The 19,591-nt window shown below is 40.5% G+C and overlaps 1 protein-coding gene across 1 annotated transcript in view; it reads right to left on the reverse strand.

Annotated features, from left to right (window-relative positions):
* Positions 1 to 19,591, reverse strand: part of LOC104962881 (activating signal cointegrator 1 complex subunit 3-like) — a gene marked incomplete at its 3' end in the record, with an annotated part of 91,466 nt that overhangs the window by 18,484 nt on the left and 53,391 nt on the right. The window contains exons 8-9 of the mRNA XM_010791384.1: positions 5,185 to 5,305; positions 4,425 to 4,567 (exon numbers count right to left, since the gene is read on the reverse strand). Coding sequence (XP_010789686.1) covers positions 4,425 to 4,567; positions 5,185 to 5,305 — 264 coding nt within the window. The remainder of the gene's footprint in view (positions 1 to 4,424; positions 4,568 to 5,184; positions 5,306 to 19,591) is intronic.

Here is a 19,591-nt window from a genome sequence, read left to right on the forward strand (position 1 = left end):
AAATATATACAATTTCAGAATCAAACAGAGCACTCTCATAATAACGCAACACAATCAGAGACTGGATATACCCCCCCTCCCCTCTCTGGTCGCTACGATGAGGAATTGAAATTATGGGCCAAAAGTTGTATTTACAAGTATTAAAAGTAAACAGAGGACACCAAACCAACTGAGACCCGTCTGTCCGCGGCATCTACGCACTGTACAAAACACACACCTACACACTGTACCACCTACACACTGTACCACACACACACCTACACACTGTACCACACACACCTACAGCTCCTAAAGCATAATCAGGCTACAGCCGTTGTGTATTTTATTATGTGAAGCACTAAATGGTCTTAGAAAAATATCGACTCTTTGTTTGTAGATATCTACTAAACTAAAGCATAGAAATACAGAAAGTAATGTAGGCCTGTTATACTGAGTGATATATATTTTACACACTGCTCTGCTTTCGACACGGCCCTCACAGCTGTTCTCTCTGGAAACATCGCGACGCGATGAAAGCAGTTTCTAAAATAATATCCAGGGAATGCATGCAGAGCTGTCATTGGCTGAGATAAGTCCGGCCGTGCGTCACGACTCTTTGGTTGCGTTCGGATAGTTTAAAAATCAGCTCCTAAGTTCTAACCCTATCTCCTATTCCTTGACCTCTGAGTGAAACGTCACGGGGTTAAGGGATAGTGGATAGGAGAATTCAAAAGGATTTAGGAGAAGAGACTGCGGTACTTTAGAGAATCCGAATGCACTTTCACTATCCGACGTGTTTATGATGCACCAGCGGACGTCATTTTGTGCGTCTGCTGCTGTGGGGAAACTATGGAAACTACAGTTTTCTATACAACGGACTACAACATGGATATAATAAGAACGACGGACTCATCTAGAGACTGCACCTTGCTCTGATGCTGTTGCTTTATGCTTTATGAACAACAGAAAAACATATTCTTCATGACCAAAGTTGGAATTGAAATAAAAAAGTGAAACTTATGCTATTCACCCTCTCCCTCCAGTCCACATTAATACAAATGATCCCAATACGTATGATTGTATGAACTATGAAAATATCTTAAAATCAATACAAATGTATTTATTATAAACGTTAGTCTTTAACACCTATCACTGTGTATATCACCATTCAAACATCTTTTAAAAGTTGAACAAACCCCACACAGCTCAGTGAAATGTTGACTTTATTTGATCATTTCAGTAAAAACTAACTTTCATATTTCTCTTTTTGATTATAATACTGATGAACGTTCAAAACAAAGCACTTTGGCAACTTACCACATACGTTTTAAAATGCTTAATAAGCAACGTAACTTTCATGATATAATTTCTCCGTCATAATCGTTTGTTTCCGTGAACGGCCGACTGTTGTGTGACGCAAATGCTGCGGCTGCAAGGCATTGTGGGGCAGCATTTTCTCCTCTCCTTTCGGTAAGGGAGGTCCAGTGGTTCCTAAGCTAAAGGAGGTTATAAAGGAAGTTTGAAACCTTCTTTCCTTTCATTGGGAGAATTGGAACGGCACTTAACATGGCTGCCACTGACGTACTTCCGGGTCATTTCACTTGGTTAGGAAGGTTCCTAAGCTAAATGGACTATTGGAACGCAGTGGAGCAACGTGGAAGTCTGGCTGTATATGAGAAAAGGAACCTGCTCCTCACTTGATTAATCAATCGATATCTTGATTTCTTCTTTTCTAATGTCAGATTGTTCTGTTGTCTTAGTAATACACTTCAGTAAAAAAACATCTTATTGATATTTAGTTTCCCTTGTAATCCAAAATTTACTGAAAGTAATCAGGTTACATTTATTTTATATTTTGATACTCAGATTAAGTTCCTTGAATTTGTTAAAGGTAGCTAGTATTTGTAACACAATACATATTTAAAGCCTCCCAACACTGGATATGAGAGTAAGAAAATGGAAGAGTAGAGATATTCCCCAAGGAAAAGAGCTGGGGTTTGTGGCAGAGGAAGAAAGAGCTGTCAGGTCGGGGGGGTTCGAGGCAGTGGGTGACCCCCGCGGAGAGTTAAGCAGCTCTGTCCAGAGGCCTGTCAGTCAAGCAGCATGGCGCAGAGCTGCTACACGGCCCAGCACAGAGAAGCAGCGGGCGGCAGCATGTGTCAGCGGAACACACAGAGGCCGGACACGCGCACGCACGCGGACACGCGCACGCGCGCGCACGCACGCACACGCACACACACACACACACACACACACACACACACACACACACACACACACACACACACACACACACACACGGGTATAAGACGGCACATTTGCTCCGAGTCAGTGCATCTGCAAGGTTCCATATGTAGCATTTTTAAACTTGAATAAATCAAAGTAGTGATAACGCTGCATGTACTGTATACCTATAGTGACCAGAGGAGCACATAGCAAATAATAGCATTATAAAATTAGGCATTGTTTCCTAACCCTGTATGGAGATATAAACAATGGTCCTTTGTGCCACAAAAAATATGGATGAGACTGAACACAGCTCAGTGATGCTTTGCCATGTTGTTTGTTTATGGAAATCGCAGTATTCCTGACTCAAAAATGCTGATTATATATTAAAAGTCTCCATGAAGCACATCCTCTTGAAACTAACTTAAAGTAAATGTAGACGCATTAAACAGTGGTTAACATACACTTTAAGATCTATGTGTTTTTCAGGGAAAATGGTCCCCATCAATATGCTGCAACTTTTTAATCGTGTATACTTTCAGCTCAATAAAACGTCTTAAAGATGTTCATTATACACAAAGTATATGAACAAAGCATCAGTTTGCCAAGGAGAATGTCCAATATGTTATGTGCAAAGTTAACATTTTGGCCTGACGATAGCTGGTTTTCATGGCAATTGGCTTTGGATTTTCTTCTTTTGTAACATGTGGTTAACCTGTCTTCATGGTGAAGTCAGAGCAAACGTCATGTGGTTAACACAATTAAATTCAATCAGAAGTATTGTTGACCAAAATATTTGCCAAAAAGATAAGCCAACCAAGCACATTGCTTTTTCCTCTCTCCGGCATCAGCCTTTTCAACTTGCCTTCAGAATAGCTCCTTGCTCTGCAGTATATTTACCTTGCAATAAGTGTTGTTTAAACTATAATGTGATAATGATATACAAACTATTTGTTTTTGTAGGTTGACCCGGAAGTTAGAATCGCTGGGGCTCCCTCTGCCAAAAGCATGGGGATTGGAGTGGACACACATTTATGATACTAACATGCTTTGCTTAGCAGAAAAATCTCTTAACACCACGTTTTTTATTAATAAAGCATAAGTGGAGGTAAGACGCTTAGGTTAAATATTAAGCTAAACAAGCAACATGACATTCACATGAATTCACATAACCAGCACAAAGCCAACTAGTGTTCGGCATCAATAATTATTAGCAATCTCTTTTAGCAACTTGTTCACAACCACTTTTTTAAAGACACTCCAGACCAGACGATCACCAGATTGTATTTACTGAATAATTTTACGTCGAAGAAAAAAAGGTTACGTTATTTGGGTTAACCACGGATCTTGTTTAAGGTGTCTAACCAAAAAAAAAGTGCTTAAAATGCTTTTTAGATAGAGGAGGAAAATCCTGTAGAACTTTACTACGCACTTTAACAAACCCATGTGACTGTAAAGCCAGTACAAAGTTCTCTCATGAGAGGTTCATACGGTCCACGCTCCATCACGCCTGCATATCCCAGAGTTGTAATAATAATAGCAAACCTTTCAAATGTGAACCCAGAGGGGCTACTTGCTCGAATCTTGAACTGATCCCAAGGTATGCACAGACAATATAATGGAGGATGACACAGACTTTTCCGGCACAAGTTGGGTTGAATTCCATCTGTGATTACACTTAAACCACCACTTACACAGAGAAACCGAGCGTCAGCACAATTCAGCAAAGGGGGGGCAATGGAGTGCTTCCACAGAAATAAAGACACATTAGAAATGAAGGGAATGCATGAGACAGACACATGTGGTTATATTTGCACATATTTTTCTGATTGTGTCAGTTGTCTACGTCCCCAGATCTGATGTTGTTTACCAGAGCTTAAACTTGCCTACATGTGTAAATGTGTCAGAATAAAGACAGTAAATGTGAATGTATTTTCTAAGCTCCTTTTGTTAAGAATGGTAAACATTCTCTGTAACAGTTTGTTTTCTAAATATCAGAAATGCTTTCTTGTTTCTATGTTTCGGTGGGTTACGATATATTGAAGAATTAATGGATGCCTGCTGAAATCTACCTCCTTATGTTTCAGTATGCTATCGTGCACCTCATCTTACACACACTGACCCTCTTCATGGATGATGACGGTTCCAATCTACTGTGTTCCATTTCATTTAATTTCTACAGTGATTTTCTGTTGGACCCTGTGAGAGAGTGAGCGTACCTCTCTCTCGTCCTGGTGCAGCCACTGTTTGGGGTTGTCCTCTGTGGCCAGGTAGGCGATCAGGTCCAGGGCGGTCAGTCGGGTTTGCCGTCGGGAGGAGACAAAGATCAGCACTGGTTTGGCTGGGGAGTGGCTGCGTATCGCTGCAAAGACACAAGTTTCAATGTGAATTATTACTTTTCACTGCTTCAGAAACGATTTTATATTATTGTGTGTGCTTTAATGCAAGTGTTTCCAACAATCTGGGTGAGGATAAGAAATGTTCCTTCTTTCTGTCAACAAAAAACAGTGAAAGACTCTTTCTGACTTCGCTACCCTGTCTGTGGTACTCAGCGCTAGGCCCATTAGTTATTTAGTTTGGCTGAGGGAAAACTGAAGATGGATCAAAATGTGGTATAAATTACTTTTAGAAAGTCTGAACAATTGTTTATTTTAAAAGCCTACTTTTTCATAATAACGTTAGCTTAGCAGGAATGATTAAATAGCTCTTTAAATAGATTGAAATAGTACTTTTTGGATCCCAAATTGGAACATTGTTTTGTTACAGAAGCATGTTACCAAGGCATTTCACATGAGTTAATAATATAAATAAAAATAAACAGTGAATATAAACCTAAAACAGTGGAAAGACTTATCTAAAGATAACTTTTATCGAAGCAGCAGTGACTTTATGTAACTCCAGCTCAATGAGAAACCTGTTACAAATGGAACGAACATCTGACATAAAGCATGTGTGAAGGAGGTGTACATGGAGCTGTACCTTGGAAGGTAGGCTTGTTCATGCTGGCCATGCGAGGGCAGTAGTGTTGCCCCGGGAAACCATGGATGTGAACTTCCAGCGGTACAGGGCGAACAGATGGGCGGAAGTTAAACAAACCCACCTGTTACAGAGAAGAAAGGGAGAGGGGTGAGGGGGGGAGAAAAAAGGAAAGAAAAGGGAGAAGAGATTTAATGTGAGCAGCTGGCAACATGGAGCCCATCTGGCTGTAATGTAAACTGTCTGTCACTGTCACTGAGGCCGGAGCACTGCTGGACCCCGCTGCGCTGGTTAACCCTTCATGTGTGTGTTCACTGTGTGATCAGGAGGCAGTGTGTGAACACAACTCAAAGAGTGCTACAGGATGTTGTCAGAGTAAGATGCATTATGTGGTGTGTATACAGTGTTGCAGCGTATCTTTGTAAGAGGAAGTTAGCATCACAAAGGCTCCCTGAACAAAAAGAAAATGGGATCTCTCCATTGGATTTAGGATTATTACAGAAAATAAGCTTTGTGGAAAATGCACATTTATGACACACACATTTTCTTCAGCCAGATAAACTCCATATATAAACACCACTTTTATAATAATTGAAGAATCAATGCAAACACCAGACAAATAAATAGCTATAGTTTAAACAACTTAGCTAACTGTGATGATCGTTACATCAAGGTCACATGACTTCAAGTCACCTCCACTAAGCTAAGGGCAGGGGAATACATCTAGTTTAGCAGGACATCTCCACATATTAACACCAGAAATAAAATGCTAACGTAGGCCTTAGACAAACTACATCACGGCTGTGCGTCACCAACGCTAAGCTAAATACGGCTAATCATCGACGTGATTGTGTTTAGTAATACAGCAACCGTAATGTAGTATCTCCTAAGATTGTGTTAACTACACCTTATTTTGGGTTCAAAAACCCATTGACTACCAGAAGAAGAGAAGTGCTAAACTGCTAATTTATTTTCAAATTCAGGACTCATTCCTACACCAGCTGATAATGATTTGGCCCCAACAGCAGCCAGCAGGCAGATGTATGGAGGACAAGAAGCCCAACCTGCTTCACTAACACTGGGTGTTTCTCAATATCGAGGATGCTTGCTTGGTAGCACATGTCTTCCGAGTCACTTGCTTCAGAAGCGAGGCAAGAATACTTCCTGGCATTCGGAAAACGAAGAATGGAACAGGCTAGCAAGTGTGCAGGTGTGCGTCATATGAGAGGCCCCGTCTGACATTTTCCGCCACAGATTTGGGGAAATTGGTCCGTGCGCAAAGCATTGTAGGGATTTTAAGACCGCGGAGTCTACACATGTGCAGCCTCGAAATTTCTCGAAACAAAGTACGCCGGGCTCTGTAGATTTCCAAGTATGCTGGACATTGGAACAGTCCTTCGGCGGCACTCGACGACGTAGCATGCTTGAAATAGTGGCTCTGGAGCAGCTTTACTCGAGATTGAGAAACACCCCCTGGCCGTTTCTCAATCGCGAGGATGCTTGCTTGGTAGCACATGTCTTCCGAGTCACTTGCTTCAGAAGCTAGGCAAGAATCCTTCCTGGCATTCGGAAAACGAAGAGTGGAACAGGCTAGCAAGTGTGCAGGTGTGTCATATGAGAGGCCCCGCCTTACATTTTCCGCCACAGATTTGGGGAAATTGGTCCGTGCATTGTGCATTGTGGGGATTTTAAGGACGCATGTGCAGCCTCGAAATTACCCCCAAACCAAGGACGCAGCCTCGGTGGAATTCCAAGTATGCTGGAGATTGGAACAGTCCTTCGGCGGCACTCGATGACGTAGAGTCCTTGAAATATTGGCTTGGAAGCCAGTTTCCTCGAGATTAAGAAACGGCCCCTGTCTCCACAGCTCTGTCAACAGACACAAGGTTTGGAAACGTGTCTTTGATAATGCGTTATGACTGATCCCTACAGGGTATATGATATATTGACCAGTTGTGACTGCACAGAAGCAAAAAAAGAGAGACGGAATCGTAAGAATAATTAGTAAAATGTTAGGATGGTAGCAGCGTTTTGTGAGATACATGTGTCTGACACATTGCACAGTATCAAATATAAACTTAAAAAATAAAACATAGAAACGCTCTCATAATGTATGGTATCCAAAACATGCGGTATGTTAACATGGACTTGAATTGACATGTGTCCATCATGTCAAGCAGACTGGTATGTCCAACAGATATTCTCAGGACATCTTACCTTAAAAATAATAATAACAAACTGTTTTTACATTTATTCTGACTACCACTGTCTTTATCATTTTGAATAGTCATTTCTTAAAGGTCCAATATCATGGCCATTTCCACTGATCATAATTCCATTGTTGAGGTCTACTAGAATAGATTTATATTGTGCAATTTTCCAAACTCACATTGGTTTCTCATACAGCATCTCTGTAAAGTACGTGTATTCACTGAATTTCACTCTCTGCCTTTAACGGCTCGTATTAGCTCCAGTAGCTCCAGCCCCCACCCTTCCTGTGAGCACAGTGTGCTCTGATTGGTCGGGACGTTGTGAATCGCACTAAGCTCCGTGGAGGTGTTGTTTCCTTTTTTAGCGATACACAGCGAAACACAGCCAAACTCATCCTGAGCACACACAAAGTCACAGCCGAAGTAAAAACAATAAGTGTGGCTTGATATTGAGTAAGAAAAAGGTTGATAAACGCTGTGAGAATGGGTCTGCAGAGAGAATTTCACCGCGATCCCAACTGTCTGTTATCAGCCTGCAGCCAGGGAGGAGAAATCAGTGGATTGGTCAATTTGGACCAATCAGCGGGGGCTTAACGTAACGGCTCCGCAGACGTAACGTAACGGCTCCACGGATTGGTCCATTTCGTTCCGGGTACGGTTGACATCATGCGTACCCGGAATAATCAAATGGACAATGACGTATCTCCAACGAGGCGTTTTGGGGAGGTATTTTCTGTNTGCACAGCTGATTGCAGCAGGTGAGTGGAGGTTGAGCCGGGAGCCAGGATTGACAACCACCACGCACACACAAACAACACAGACAGGAGGAAACAAACAAACACAAAGGAGACGGCTGGAGCAGTACAGCCACCACAGCGTTACCTAATGCAACTCCACACTACGTCTTACAGTGCCGTGTACCGGAGGGGAGAGAGAGCAGCGAAGGGGGGCGGGAGAGAGAGTAATACGGTTTCCTGATAAAGCTGTGGAGAGTATGTGCTGCAGGGAGGTGGATGCACAACGCACCCAGGAACTAACGCTAGCTCCGGTCCTTTTCCCGTGAGGGAAACTGTGGACTCGATGTCCTGACAGGCTGGTATTTGTGCAACCTGCACAAACACAATACTGCACCATGATTACAAATGGTGAAATACAATGTAAAACTACCGAAAAATACCAGCTCACTAAAACACAACCGCTCAACTCAACGCAACTACTAACTATACCCGCGGTCAGAGAGCGGAGATGTTTACCCTTTGTGATGTAATATGACGCGTTTGACGTATGACCTTAACAAAAAGCCGTTTTTAAGAGAAGAGCTCAAAATTGCTCCTTTCCCTCTGAATTCCTGCCCTTATGTCTCGTAAAACATATCAAATCCTACATTCACTTTTTTAATTGTAATTTTCAAGCAAGTTTAAGCATAAATGTAGAAAACAAAACAACCTGCAAGATGCTCTTTAAATATTGTTTCTTTCATTCGTACAAAAGCAATGTTTAAAATCTAATGTTAGCCAGGCTAGGCTACGTCTGCTGGCTCATACTTAACGGAAAGATCCAACGTTTATTTTGGAGTTCATTTGAGTTTGATATCAATCTGCCATTGGTTGTAGACTCTTATTTAGGATAAAAAAAAATGTCTTGTTACAGTCAAAACTATTTCTTCTTGTTCCGTTCTGGGCATTAGTTTGAACGAGGCCATGCTCCTACAACACTGTAAAGTGTAAACAGCACTCAGACTGCATTATTTGAGATTGTACCTGTGGACACAAACACATTTCAGACGAGCCTCTGGCTAAGGGTGACCAGTTGTCCTCCGATCGACAGTCTAGTGGTAGTTTCTCAGACGTGGAGACTCAGGTTTTTCCATCTGTGTCACAGCTAACAGCCATGGTCATTTAACAGGGGGGTATTTTTCTGCCATTTGACCAACTGATTTATTTAAACAAGGAAAGATGGCACTGTGATCACCATGGTAATAAGTGAATTCTGTAATGTGCTATTTGCTCAGATTCACCGACGGGTGAAATTACAACGGATCTATGTGTAAGTGATTATTTAACTCATGCTGTTGATCTTCATGTTCACACTTAAGGCTGCAGTGACCATTAGGGACAATCAGGTATCGGCTCAATGAAAGATCAGGTTGCAGGGGGGGGGGGGTGGCTCTCATTCAGAAAAACATTGTAAGGAACTTCAGTACACTCAAATACACTTCCCTTCCGATATTTTTGGCCTAAGAACTTTCATTCAGAAAAATACAAAAGTTTACCTCGCTCAAGCTGCCAAAGTGATGCTCTCATCACTGCTGAGAGGATGCAGAAAGACATCAAGGTAGAGATCAGGGGTGTGAGTCAGAGACAGAGCTGCCTGAATCATTACCTGCTGCTCGGGTGATGCAGACTGCTTCAGCGTGAGTGGGCCCTGTATGTGAGTGTTGAATGAGAACACCAACTCACACTCTGACACATGTGAAACATTAAACTCCCCGTGGCATAGTATGAAACCTAAACTTTATATTGAATATTTCTGATCACTTCACTTTCTGTGCTTTGAAATCATAATTCTTCCTATATATTTCTAAACAAATCTTTTAGAGCATTTATTGCTCAGACACTAGTTGCAAAAGTTAAATTGGTGCTACAGGTGCTGTAATACTATCATCTATATGCACATTTTGGTATACCTGTGCCATTGGTGTCGACTTCTTAAATGTACACTTCTTAGTTAGTGCCTTGAAGGTCACCTGTTCTGCAAAATCCACTTTTTAATGTATTTTATACATAAACATGTGTCCCCTTTGTGTAAAGAGATTCTGAAAGTTTCAGGAAAAAAGATTCTCTCTCATTTTGTCCTGATCCATTTATATAAAAAGCTGTCTAAAAATGAGCTGATCAGATTTTTCCCACTTTTTGATGTCATAACGATTTTTTGGCTTGTGTAACCATTAGCCAATAACCAACCAAGGTAGGTTAGCAGCAGTGACGTGCGGTGAGGTTCATGGCTGGTGAGGCACTGACTCTTTCAGAGTCAGATTTACAAATATTATATTTTGACCTTGATCGAAATATTCGGTTATTTTCAAAAGCTTTTTTAGTCTGATGCTTCGATTCATTTTAAACAGACCGTTCAACAAAAGGATACCCAAAATCTAAATATTGGATTGTTCTCTCTTAGTAAGATCCCATTTTCATTACAATTGTGGTCTTACCTTGACTTGAAGATTAAGTCCATGCTCTCCTTCTGGACAACAATCTCTATTAGTTGTTTGTAAAAGTCCTCCTTATCTTCCTCTAGTTTCAAAAGTCTAGTTTGTTGTTTGTGTCTCCCGTCTCTGCGTAGAATAACAGTAGCAACAAGAACCTGTGGGCTCACGTGCGCCCCCTTCAGTGCGGCAGAGGTTATGGCTGCCTCTCCTGGTGCTTTTTTCATTGCCGTTATATGATGAGGCGAGCCTAAATATCATATATACGTGAAATAAGTTATTTAGAGACTATGGATGGCAAGGATAAATGTAATAAAGGGATCTACAAACATTACATTGATGACCTACAGTGAGATGGTAACAGGCATGCGCTTAGTGCCCGCTTTCCAGACAGTTTCTGTGGGGTGACACATTCTGAGGTGAGGCAGAGCTCATCTGTGCCTCACCTCACCCCACAGTAACTGGCTTGAGCGCGCTCACAAAATAAGTGCCCGCGCTAAATTAGTGCCCGCGCTCCAGCAAGTTACTATGGGCTTACGAGAGGCAGAGCTCGTCCCTGCCTCACTTCTCATCGCTACCCGTAGTTGTAGCGGAGCTCGGCAAATTTGCTGATTTTGACTTTAAAAAGCGATTGAATCATACATAAATCACACTTACATCATAGATCATCAAAATCAGCAAATTTGCCGAGCTCCGCTACAACTACGGGTAGCGATGANGAAAGCGGCAATTACTGATGTATTATCCCATATATTGCAATATATTAACACAATATATTATTCTATATATCAATATATTGTAATATATTAACACAATATATTATTCTATATATCAATATATTGTAATATATTAACACAATATATTATTCTATATATCAATATATTGTAATATATTAACACCATATATTAATCTATATATCTTCAATATGTTTTGTAGATATGAATAAATATGTTTTTCATGTTGATTATTAATCAGTATCAGTTGGGGTAGCAAACAGCAAGATTTATTTTATTAAATCTTTTCAATTAACCAGTAAATCAGAAAACAAAATAATGCAATATATTGACAGTTAATATACCGTGCCGCGCCATAAGCGCATAGGTGCGCCACATTTTCAGCTCAGTTGAGGCTCCCTCCGCAAGGTGGGGCCCCCACGCAGTCTGCGTGACCGGCCTGTAGGGAGGGACGGCCCTGCATATACATACACACTGACACACCATATGTTCACACAAGACGTTCTGAATCAAGGTACCTTGTACAGTATATGTATACCAAGTTTATCTAGGCCCTTTTTGTTTTTCTGTTTGATGTATATATGTAACACTGTAGGACTGTGAGAAACTATATTTCGAGATTTGTGGATGTACAACATGTAGAATTATTGACAATAAAGCTGACTTTGACTTTGACTGACTTTGACTTTACCTGCGCTCGCTTTACAAACAGTGTGAAAACTGTTCATAAACATTCCCAGGCTTTTTTTTTTACTTATTCATTCCATGTCTATAATCAATGTTAATAATATATCAAAGAAATAAAGCTATCTGTTCCATTATTAACACTTCGGTGCTAGGGGGCAACCCATGGTTTATTCCACATCATAAGCTGGTGTGCTGCACGGTCACAAACACACACTTTCCGACTCTCATAGAAATTCATGCTCAGGCGTTGTTGGTAATAGGATATATATTCACAAACACTTTCTGAATTGAACAGAGAACATTGTCCTGACTGAAGGTATTTGATGGCAGCCGAGTGGATCTAAATCATTCAGGAGATGATGATAATGTGTGTCCCCTTGTACAAAAAGCTTCTGATCGTAAAGAGAATGAGAGTACAGGTGGAGGAGATTGTCTTGTCGGTAAATGTGACGAGAAGGCTGCTTCAAAGGATGATCTGTGCACACCCTCACTGAAAAAGAAACATGACATATATGTATCTGATTTGTATATGAACATTGGGAGTGATAAATAATAAAAAAGGTAATTACTCCTGACATCTAATTGCCGTCAGTAGTGTCAAGCACTTATCAGAGTACTATTCTAACAGAATGATTTCTCTTGTCGTTGGTGCGTGATGAAACAATCATGGAGATGAGATTTAAAAGTGTTGGAGCTTGTACTGTATGCCTGTTGGAAAAGCCAAAAAGTTAAGTTAGCATGAGCAACACGCTTTGTTGATGCCTTAAGGCTTTTATCAATGCAAATAGATTCATGGCTTCGACACATTTTAATAAAGTCCTTTGTGCAATAATATCTAAATAAAGTTTGGAATGTAAATTTTTTTTCATCTGGACATCTTGAAGATGTTCCTTTATGTTTGATGTGCAAAAGAGCTGGTCTAAACATAATAATAGTTGCAGTTTGTAAAAGAAGCATACATATGTGTGCATATGCTAAATGTGTGATTTTGTAACTAGAAAATGCATACAGAGTTTATATGTGTAGGAAAAGTGCTAACAATGTGTGTGTGACTAGTGAGTTGCTGCTGTCCAATCAAAATGCAGCACCATGGAGAGCTGGTGCACATCAATACGTTTTCTGACAGTCCTTTTGCGTGCATTAAACAAAGTGATAATCTATTGGCTTTGGCTAAAAGCACATGACCACACTCTTTTGAAGTTGGTTGATAATCATTTATTCGCGTCGAAAGGAGCCAGTTGAGGTGGTTCGGGCACCTAGTTAGGATGCCACCTGGGCGCCTCCCTAGGGAGGTGTTCCAGGCACGTCCAGCTGGGAAGAGACCAAGGGGTAGACCTAGAACCAGATGTAGGAGTTATATCTCTTCGCTGGCCTGGGAGCGCCTTGGGATCCCCCAGTCAGAGCTGGTTGATGTGGCCAGGGAAAAGAAAGTTTGGGGCTCTCTACTGGAACTGCTACCTCCGCGACCCAACCACAGATAAGCGGGAGAAGATGGATGGATAGATGGATGGACTTAATTTGAACTTTAAATTAATTCATTTTCTTTCACACATATGGGCAGTTGAGAGTTCTCTATTCATCTAACCTGTTCAGATAAGGGGAAAACTTAAAAAAGGACCCAACTGTTCACCATATTTGGGCTTAAAAAGCACTAAACACAAAGCCAATATGCTGATTAGGTTGGCATTTGGACTAGGCTGAGGTTAGATTAATGTAAGGAATAGAGCAGTTTAAAATGAGGGTAAGCCTCCAGCAAGAGACTTAATCTAGAGAGAGAGAGATAAAGCGTTGGAGTGAGATACTACCTGCAGTCACTATCAAACTTTATGGCGTAAGGATGCGTCATTGTGTGCCTGCATACATTTAAGGAGGAGGAGATTCATTTTCAAATTGAATTCCTTCCTGTGCGTCATGATGAAGGTGCATCACTTTACTTTCACAGAACACTGGTCTTTATAGAGATGGATTATGCTCATTATTATCGGCATCCTGGTACTGTATGTCATTGAATGCTGCAGTGACTGTTGGGGATTGGCAGCATCTGGTTTCACACACATCCAAAATCCCCATCACAGCAGCAGAGAACGTTAGTAAAGACAATGCAGGCAAAATAGTTTTTTCTTCATCTATGTTGGTTCTTTTGCTAATTAAAGTCATGTTATAGTCATATGACTTGTGATTGCAAACCTTTGCCAGTGTCAACTGCTTTCTGTGGTGCCAGCATACCAGATTATAAATAGAAAACTGGCACAGTGTCAGCAGATTCATTATTTTAAGAATATATTCAAATAAAACAAAATATATGCTGCACTTGGAACCTGATTTAAACTAGAAGAAAGTTTGAATCGAAGCTATTAATCATAGTGGAAAAACACACGGACAGGCCTAACTTACTTAAATTACTCAGAAACTCAACATATTTTGGATTCTAGAATAGACTGAAAAAACCCACAAATGCCAGAGCATACTGCAGACCTTGATCCTTAAAGTGCTTTCACCTGCCCTTAATTCCCCTATTAGAAATATTTTCAATCCCATCAGAAAAGTAGATTTGAGGTTCACAGCCTGCTATACAATTTATAAAATTAGGTTGAAATGTATGGTACAGTGATCCCTGAGAGGGATGTGAAAGAGAGCGTGAGCAGAAGCTTCACCTACAACAGCATGCATTTAAAAGGAGAAGATGACATCATTGCCTCCCATGACATCAACCCAAACAGTGTGCATGACATCATCCTCTTGGTATGAAATACTCATGTAAAGATATTTGTTTGGTGCCATAAGAAAATAATCAAGTACTTGAATAAATAAAATCTAATCTGCCATCTTATTACCATTTCAGTTATGACCTAACCAAATATTTGTTTGCTCTGCTTTTGTTATTAATTTAAAATGTTAAACCATATTATTTAAGAATGAATGCTTTGCTGTATGAGGGACACATTTGTATTTATATACCTATTATTGAATTGCTTTAAGGGCACTTGTTGTTTTTTTGTATCTATACTGTTATATTGTAATTGACAATTATTTGTGATAATTAGAGATCGCAGTATGATCATAAATGAATATAAATAAGGACAATAAAGTTAACTAGAGAATGCAATTTCTGAAGAAATTGCTAGTGGGAATGCTTTATGCTGAAAATCTGACGCTAAACTGTTGAAATGTAATGTGTAAGAAAAAATGTGAATAATTTAGATTGAAATGATACATGAACACTGGGGGCTTGAATGTGTGATGAGAGAAGAAAAAGAAAGTGAAAAGGCTTGGAATAGCAGCAGAATATTTGAACCGCAAACTTCTGAACTAACTTGATGGCGAATGATCTGTCGCCATGGCAACGGCATTTGATGACACCCCATAATACGCTTAGATGCGTTGATGGCTGCATCGTTACCAAACCTGTGAAGTTTTGGGCTGTTTTGAGTGTTTTCACCAAAGTTTTTTTAAAACCGTGTTTCAAGGCGAGCATTGTGTTGCCATGGCAAAAGCATTTGAAGAAATCACAAAACTCTCCCGTAGATGTCTTCAGGGCTGGACTGTTAGTACACATGTGAAGTTTGAGCACTTTTTGAACATTTTCATAGGAGTTATAGCGACATCATGTTTCCATGGAAACGGCATATGTTGAGATCTCAGATTTGGCGTAGAGCTGTTGAGGCATGGACCGGTGATATACAAGTGGCATTGTGTTGCCATGGCAACAGCATTTGAAGATATCTCAAAACTGTCCCGTAGATGTCTTCACGGCTGGACTGTTTGCACACTGCTATCTGAAGTCTGCTGCTCTGAGCATGTCAGTTGGAGTGATGACATCATCGTGTTCCATTGCACAGGTGTTTATAGTTGAGCTAACGAGGTGCCTAGACTTCAAAGGCTTCATTGTTCTGAATGAGAGATGAACCTCTTACATGTGAGCGTTTGTGGCAACGGCATTTGAAGATATCTCAAAACTGTCCCGTAGATGTCTTCACGGCTGGACTGTTAGCACACTTGTGAAGTTTGAGCACTTTTTGAACATTTGCATAGGAGTTATAGCGACATCATGTTTTATGGCGAGGGATGCGTTTCCATTGAAACGGCATATGGTGAGATCTCAGATTTGGCGTAGAGCTGTTGAGGCATGGACCGGTGATATACAAGTGAAGATTGGGGGACGATTGGACCGTGTCCATTGGACTTATAGCGACATCATGTTTTATGGCGAGGGATGCGTTTCCATGGAAACGGCATATGTTGAGATCTCAGATTTGGCGTAGAGCTGTTGAGGCATGGACCGGTGATATACAAGTGAAGATTGGGGGACGATTGGACCGTGTCCATTGGACTTATAGCGACATCATGTTTTATGGTGAGGGATGCGTTTCCATGGAAACGGCATATGTTGAGATCTCAGATTTGGCGTAGAGCTGTTGAGGCATGGACCGGTGATATACAAGTGAAGATTGGGGGACGATTGGACCGTGTCGATTGGACTTACAGCGACATCCTGTTTCATGGCGAGTTGTCTGTCGCCATGGCAACGGCATTTGATGACATCCCATAGCTGTGTCCCAATTCAGCGGCCGCATCCTCCTGAGGATGCATTCGGAGACCGCATACGTCACTTCCGCCAAACGAAGGCTGTCCCAATTTAAAAAAAAGACAAGACTCCTCCGAATGCGGCCCGCAAATGCAGCCTTCTTTCCCCAGATTTAGAGGATACATCTGATGTACACTCCGCGGTGTACCATATCCCAGGATGCAACGGGTGACGGTGACGAATGAGTTTTAAAAAAAATATATGGCTTGTAACGTCCCATCAACGGCTACAACGGTTTCAGCTGGATTCGTTTTTAAATGTACTTACCCAAATAGTAAACAACATGAAAGAAAAGTAAACCTATTTAATTTGTGTATTTAAATATACGGGCAATTGGAGATGTCTTCTTTATATCACATACATAAAATAATATGAAGTGAAAATATTTCTAAACCCTGTTTGGTTTTCATATTGTTGGGATTCATTATAAAGCTAATTTATTTATTTAACTGCTTTTGTTATACAAATCTTACTGCAACAATTTTGTTTTGATAGGGAGCAAGGAGCAGACTTCGCAATGTATCCAGATGCGCGGGGAGAATGAAGCCCTCTTCACGGGGGCCTGTTGCGACCTCGGGAAAATAATTTAAACATATCATATAACACCAAAATAAGTACAGCTAGGTCTGACTCCATATTGAACAGTTTTGAAAACAGTTTTGAAAACAGTTTGAAAATATTTTGCCTAGTGTCAGAAATTATTACCGGCATTTGTGACTGCAGCTGGTTGCTAGGTGACGGGGGCGGCAAAATGTAGGGGTAACTGCCGGTGACGTACAAGGACATGCTCCGTAGACCGTCTCATTTCGCAGTGGGTCCTCCGCGGACTGCGAGGCTGGGTCCTGAATTGGGACACAGCTATATTCCTGTCCCTTGGATTACATACCAAGAGGATGACGTCATGCTCTCAGACTGTTCGGGATTATGTCACCTATGATGATGTTATCTCTTAACTCATCTCCTATTCTATTCATATTTAAATGAAGAGACCTTGTAATTTTCACGGCAGCGACGTATTTTACATGCAGATTCAATTTATTTGAGCACCGAAGGATGCAATGTAACTTGATATTTCATAATAAGCTGTGCATTTTTATCTTTTCTAATTACATGAGAGCTCTTTTGTGAAAGGAAGGAAATACGTGCGTAAAACAATCAAGTGAGGGATTATTGTTAGAGAGCAAGCTCTGCAGGAAATACTGTGTCTCAGAAGCCATGGCACTGTTTTTGAGGGTGTAGAATGATTTGTCATGTTCAATGTGATCCAAAACAGTGAAGTTGCAGCAGGGTTGATTTAAAGCTCTGTAAATTAGAGCTGCCGATTTGGTTAAAGATTCTCTGTATGTTTATCATTGACGACCACTTTCGGATTATCTTCATCATTTGATACATTGTTCTTATAAAATAATTGATGATATTTGCTTTGCACTGTTTCCTTAGGGGCTCCACACATTTTAGGACAAGCATTTCATCCAAATTGTGTTTTTCCACTGTTCGGTGTTGATTGAATTAAGAGGAAAATTTCGAGTTGCAGAGCTGAGACACAACACCTGCATAACATCAAGCCCTGAGAGAGAAGACAGACAGGAAAAGTGTCAGAGAAACAGAGAAGAAAAAATAGTGAGTCAAGGTAATATGTGCACAAACCACCATGAGACAGTGTGACTTCTCTTTCACTTTTCCTCTTCTCTTTAAAAGTGCTCTTTTGGTAAATATTAGTTTATTTGTTAATACATTCAACAGAAGGAAACATATCAAAATGGCACTAGTTTCAGCACAAATTGCTTTTGTTTATTTAAAATACATTCCAATTGCTTACAGCCCTACAAGTCTACAAATGAACAGTGTTGTACATTAGCATTTTGTTCATATCACTAAACAAACATGGGCCAATAGATGTTATCGCAATTCTAATCTAATCTAAAAAATAGTCAAAATAACTTACTATAGTACTTTTCCTTCACTTCTAATTTTCTTCTCGCGATCTCCTGTTACCCTCATGGATGTTTGCCTGTATTTTGCAACACAACTTATTTCCCAATAAACCTGCCCAACCCAGTGTGTGTGTGTGTGTGTGTGTGTGTGTGTGTGTGTCACAGAAGTTAGCGAGGGAGCCAAAGCAAATAGGCTTAATATGTTAATAATAATATTAGTGACAATATGGGCTGCCACAAAAAATTGCCTAAAAGATGTTGTGAGAAAAACAAATTGGAGCCAGATGTTAGTGGATAACATCTGGTAGTGACACTCCTTGCTAAAGCATAGCATCGGAGACCAGAGCAACTATCCTGGGGGGTGAGGCAAGCATTTATTATTCATCTTCCTTTCTTTATTTCTCCTTTTGTCTGTCTTAAACACACTCTGACAGTAACAACCATCAGCACACAGTCTGCTGCAGAGTGTGTACAATGATGCAATGAAAAGACAGCGCCCTATTGAACTTATTGACATCATCAGAGCATGATGGAGTCACTCTTAAAATCACAATCATAGTCTCTCCCTGGAGTAAAATCCACGACTTGTTTCTGAATCTGAACAGACACACACACACACACACACACACACACACATTCAACTGCCCTATAGTCCCTACCCAGCTAGCGGGGAACGTTCTCACAACTTTTGCCAACATTACTACAGGTTCTGATAATGTTTTAAGAAACATTTTTAATCTGATGATCAAAGAAACTTTTTAGGATGTTTATTATTTCAAATAATGTTCCTATAAGGTTTAAGGTTAACTAAGACATAACGTTTTAACTTCAACATTCAGAGGATGTTTTGAGGATGTGATTAAGGCCTGAGATGACAGAACGTTTTTAATAAAATGTTCCTTTAATGCAGGGGTGGGGAACCTTTTTTTCTCAAGGGCCATTTCAATTTTTACAACATCCTCCGAAGGCCGTACAAATGATTGACCTCTGCTTAAAAATACAAAAATCACAGCCCATTTATTTCGCCTTTCTTTCATGCTGTGCAAAGAAAAAGC

The sequence above is a fragment of the Notothenia coriiceps genome, unplaced genomic scaffold (assembly GCF_000735185.1).
Source record: "Notothenia coriiceps isolate Sejong01 unplaced genomic scaffold, NC01 NC01_scaffold00035443, whole genome shotgun sequence".
NCBI lineage: Eukaryota > Metazoa > Chordata > Actinopteri > Perciformes > Nototheniidae > Notothenia > Notothenia coriiceps.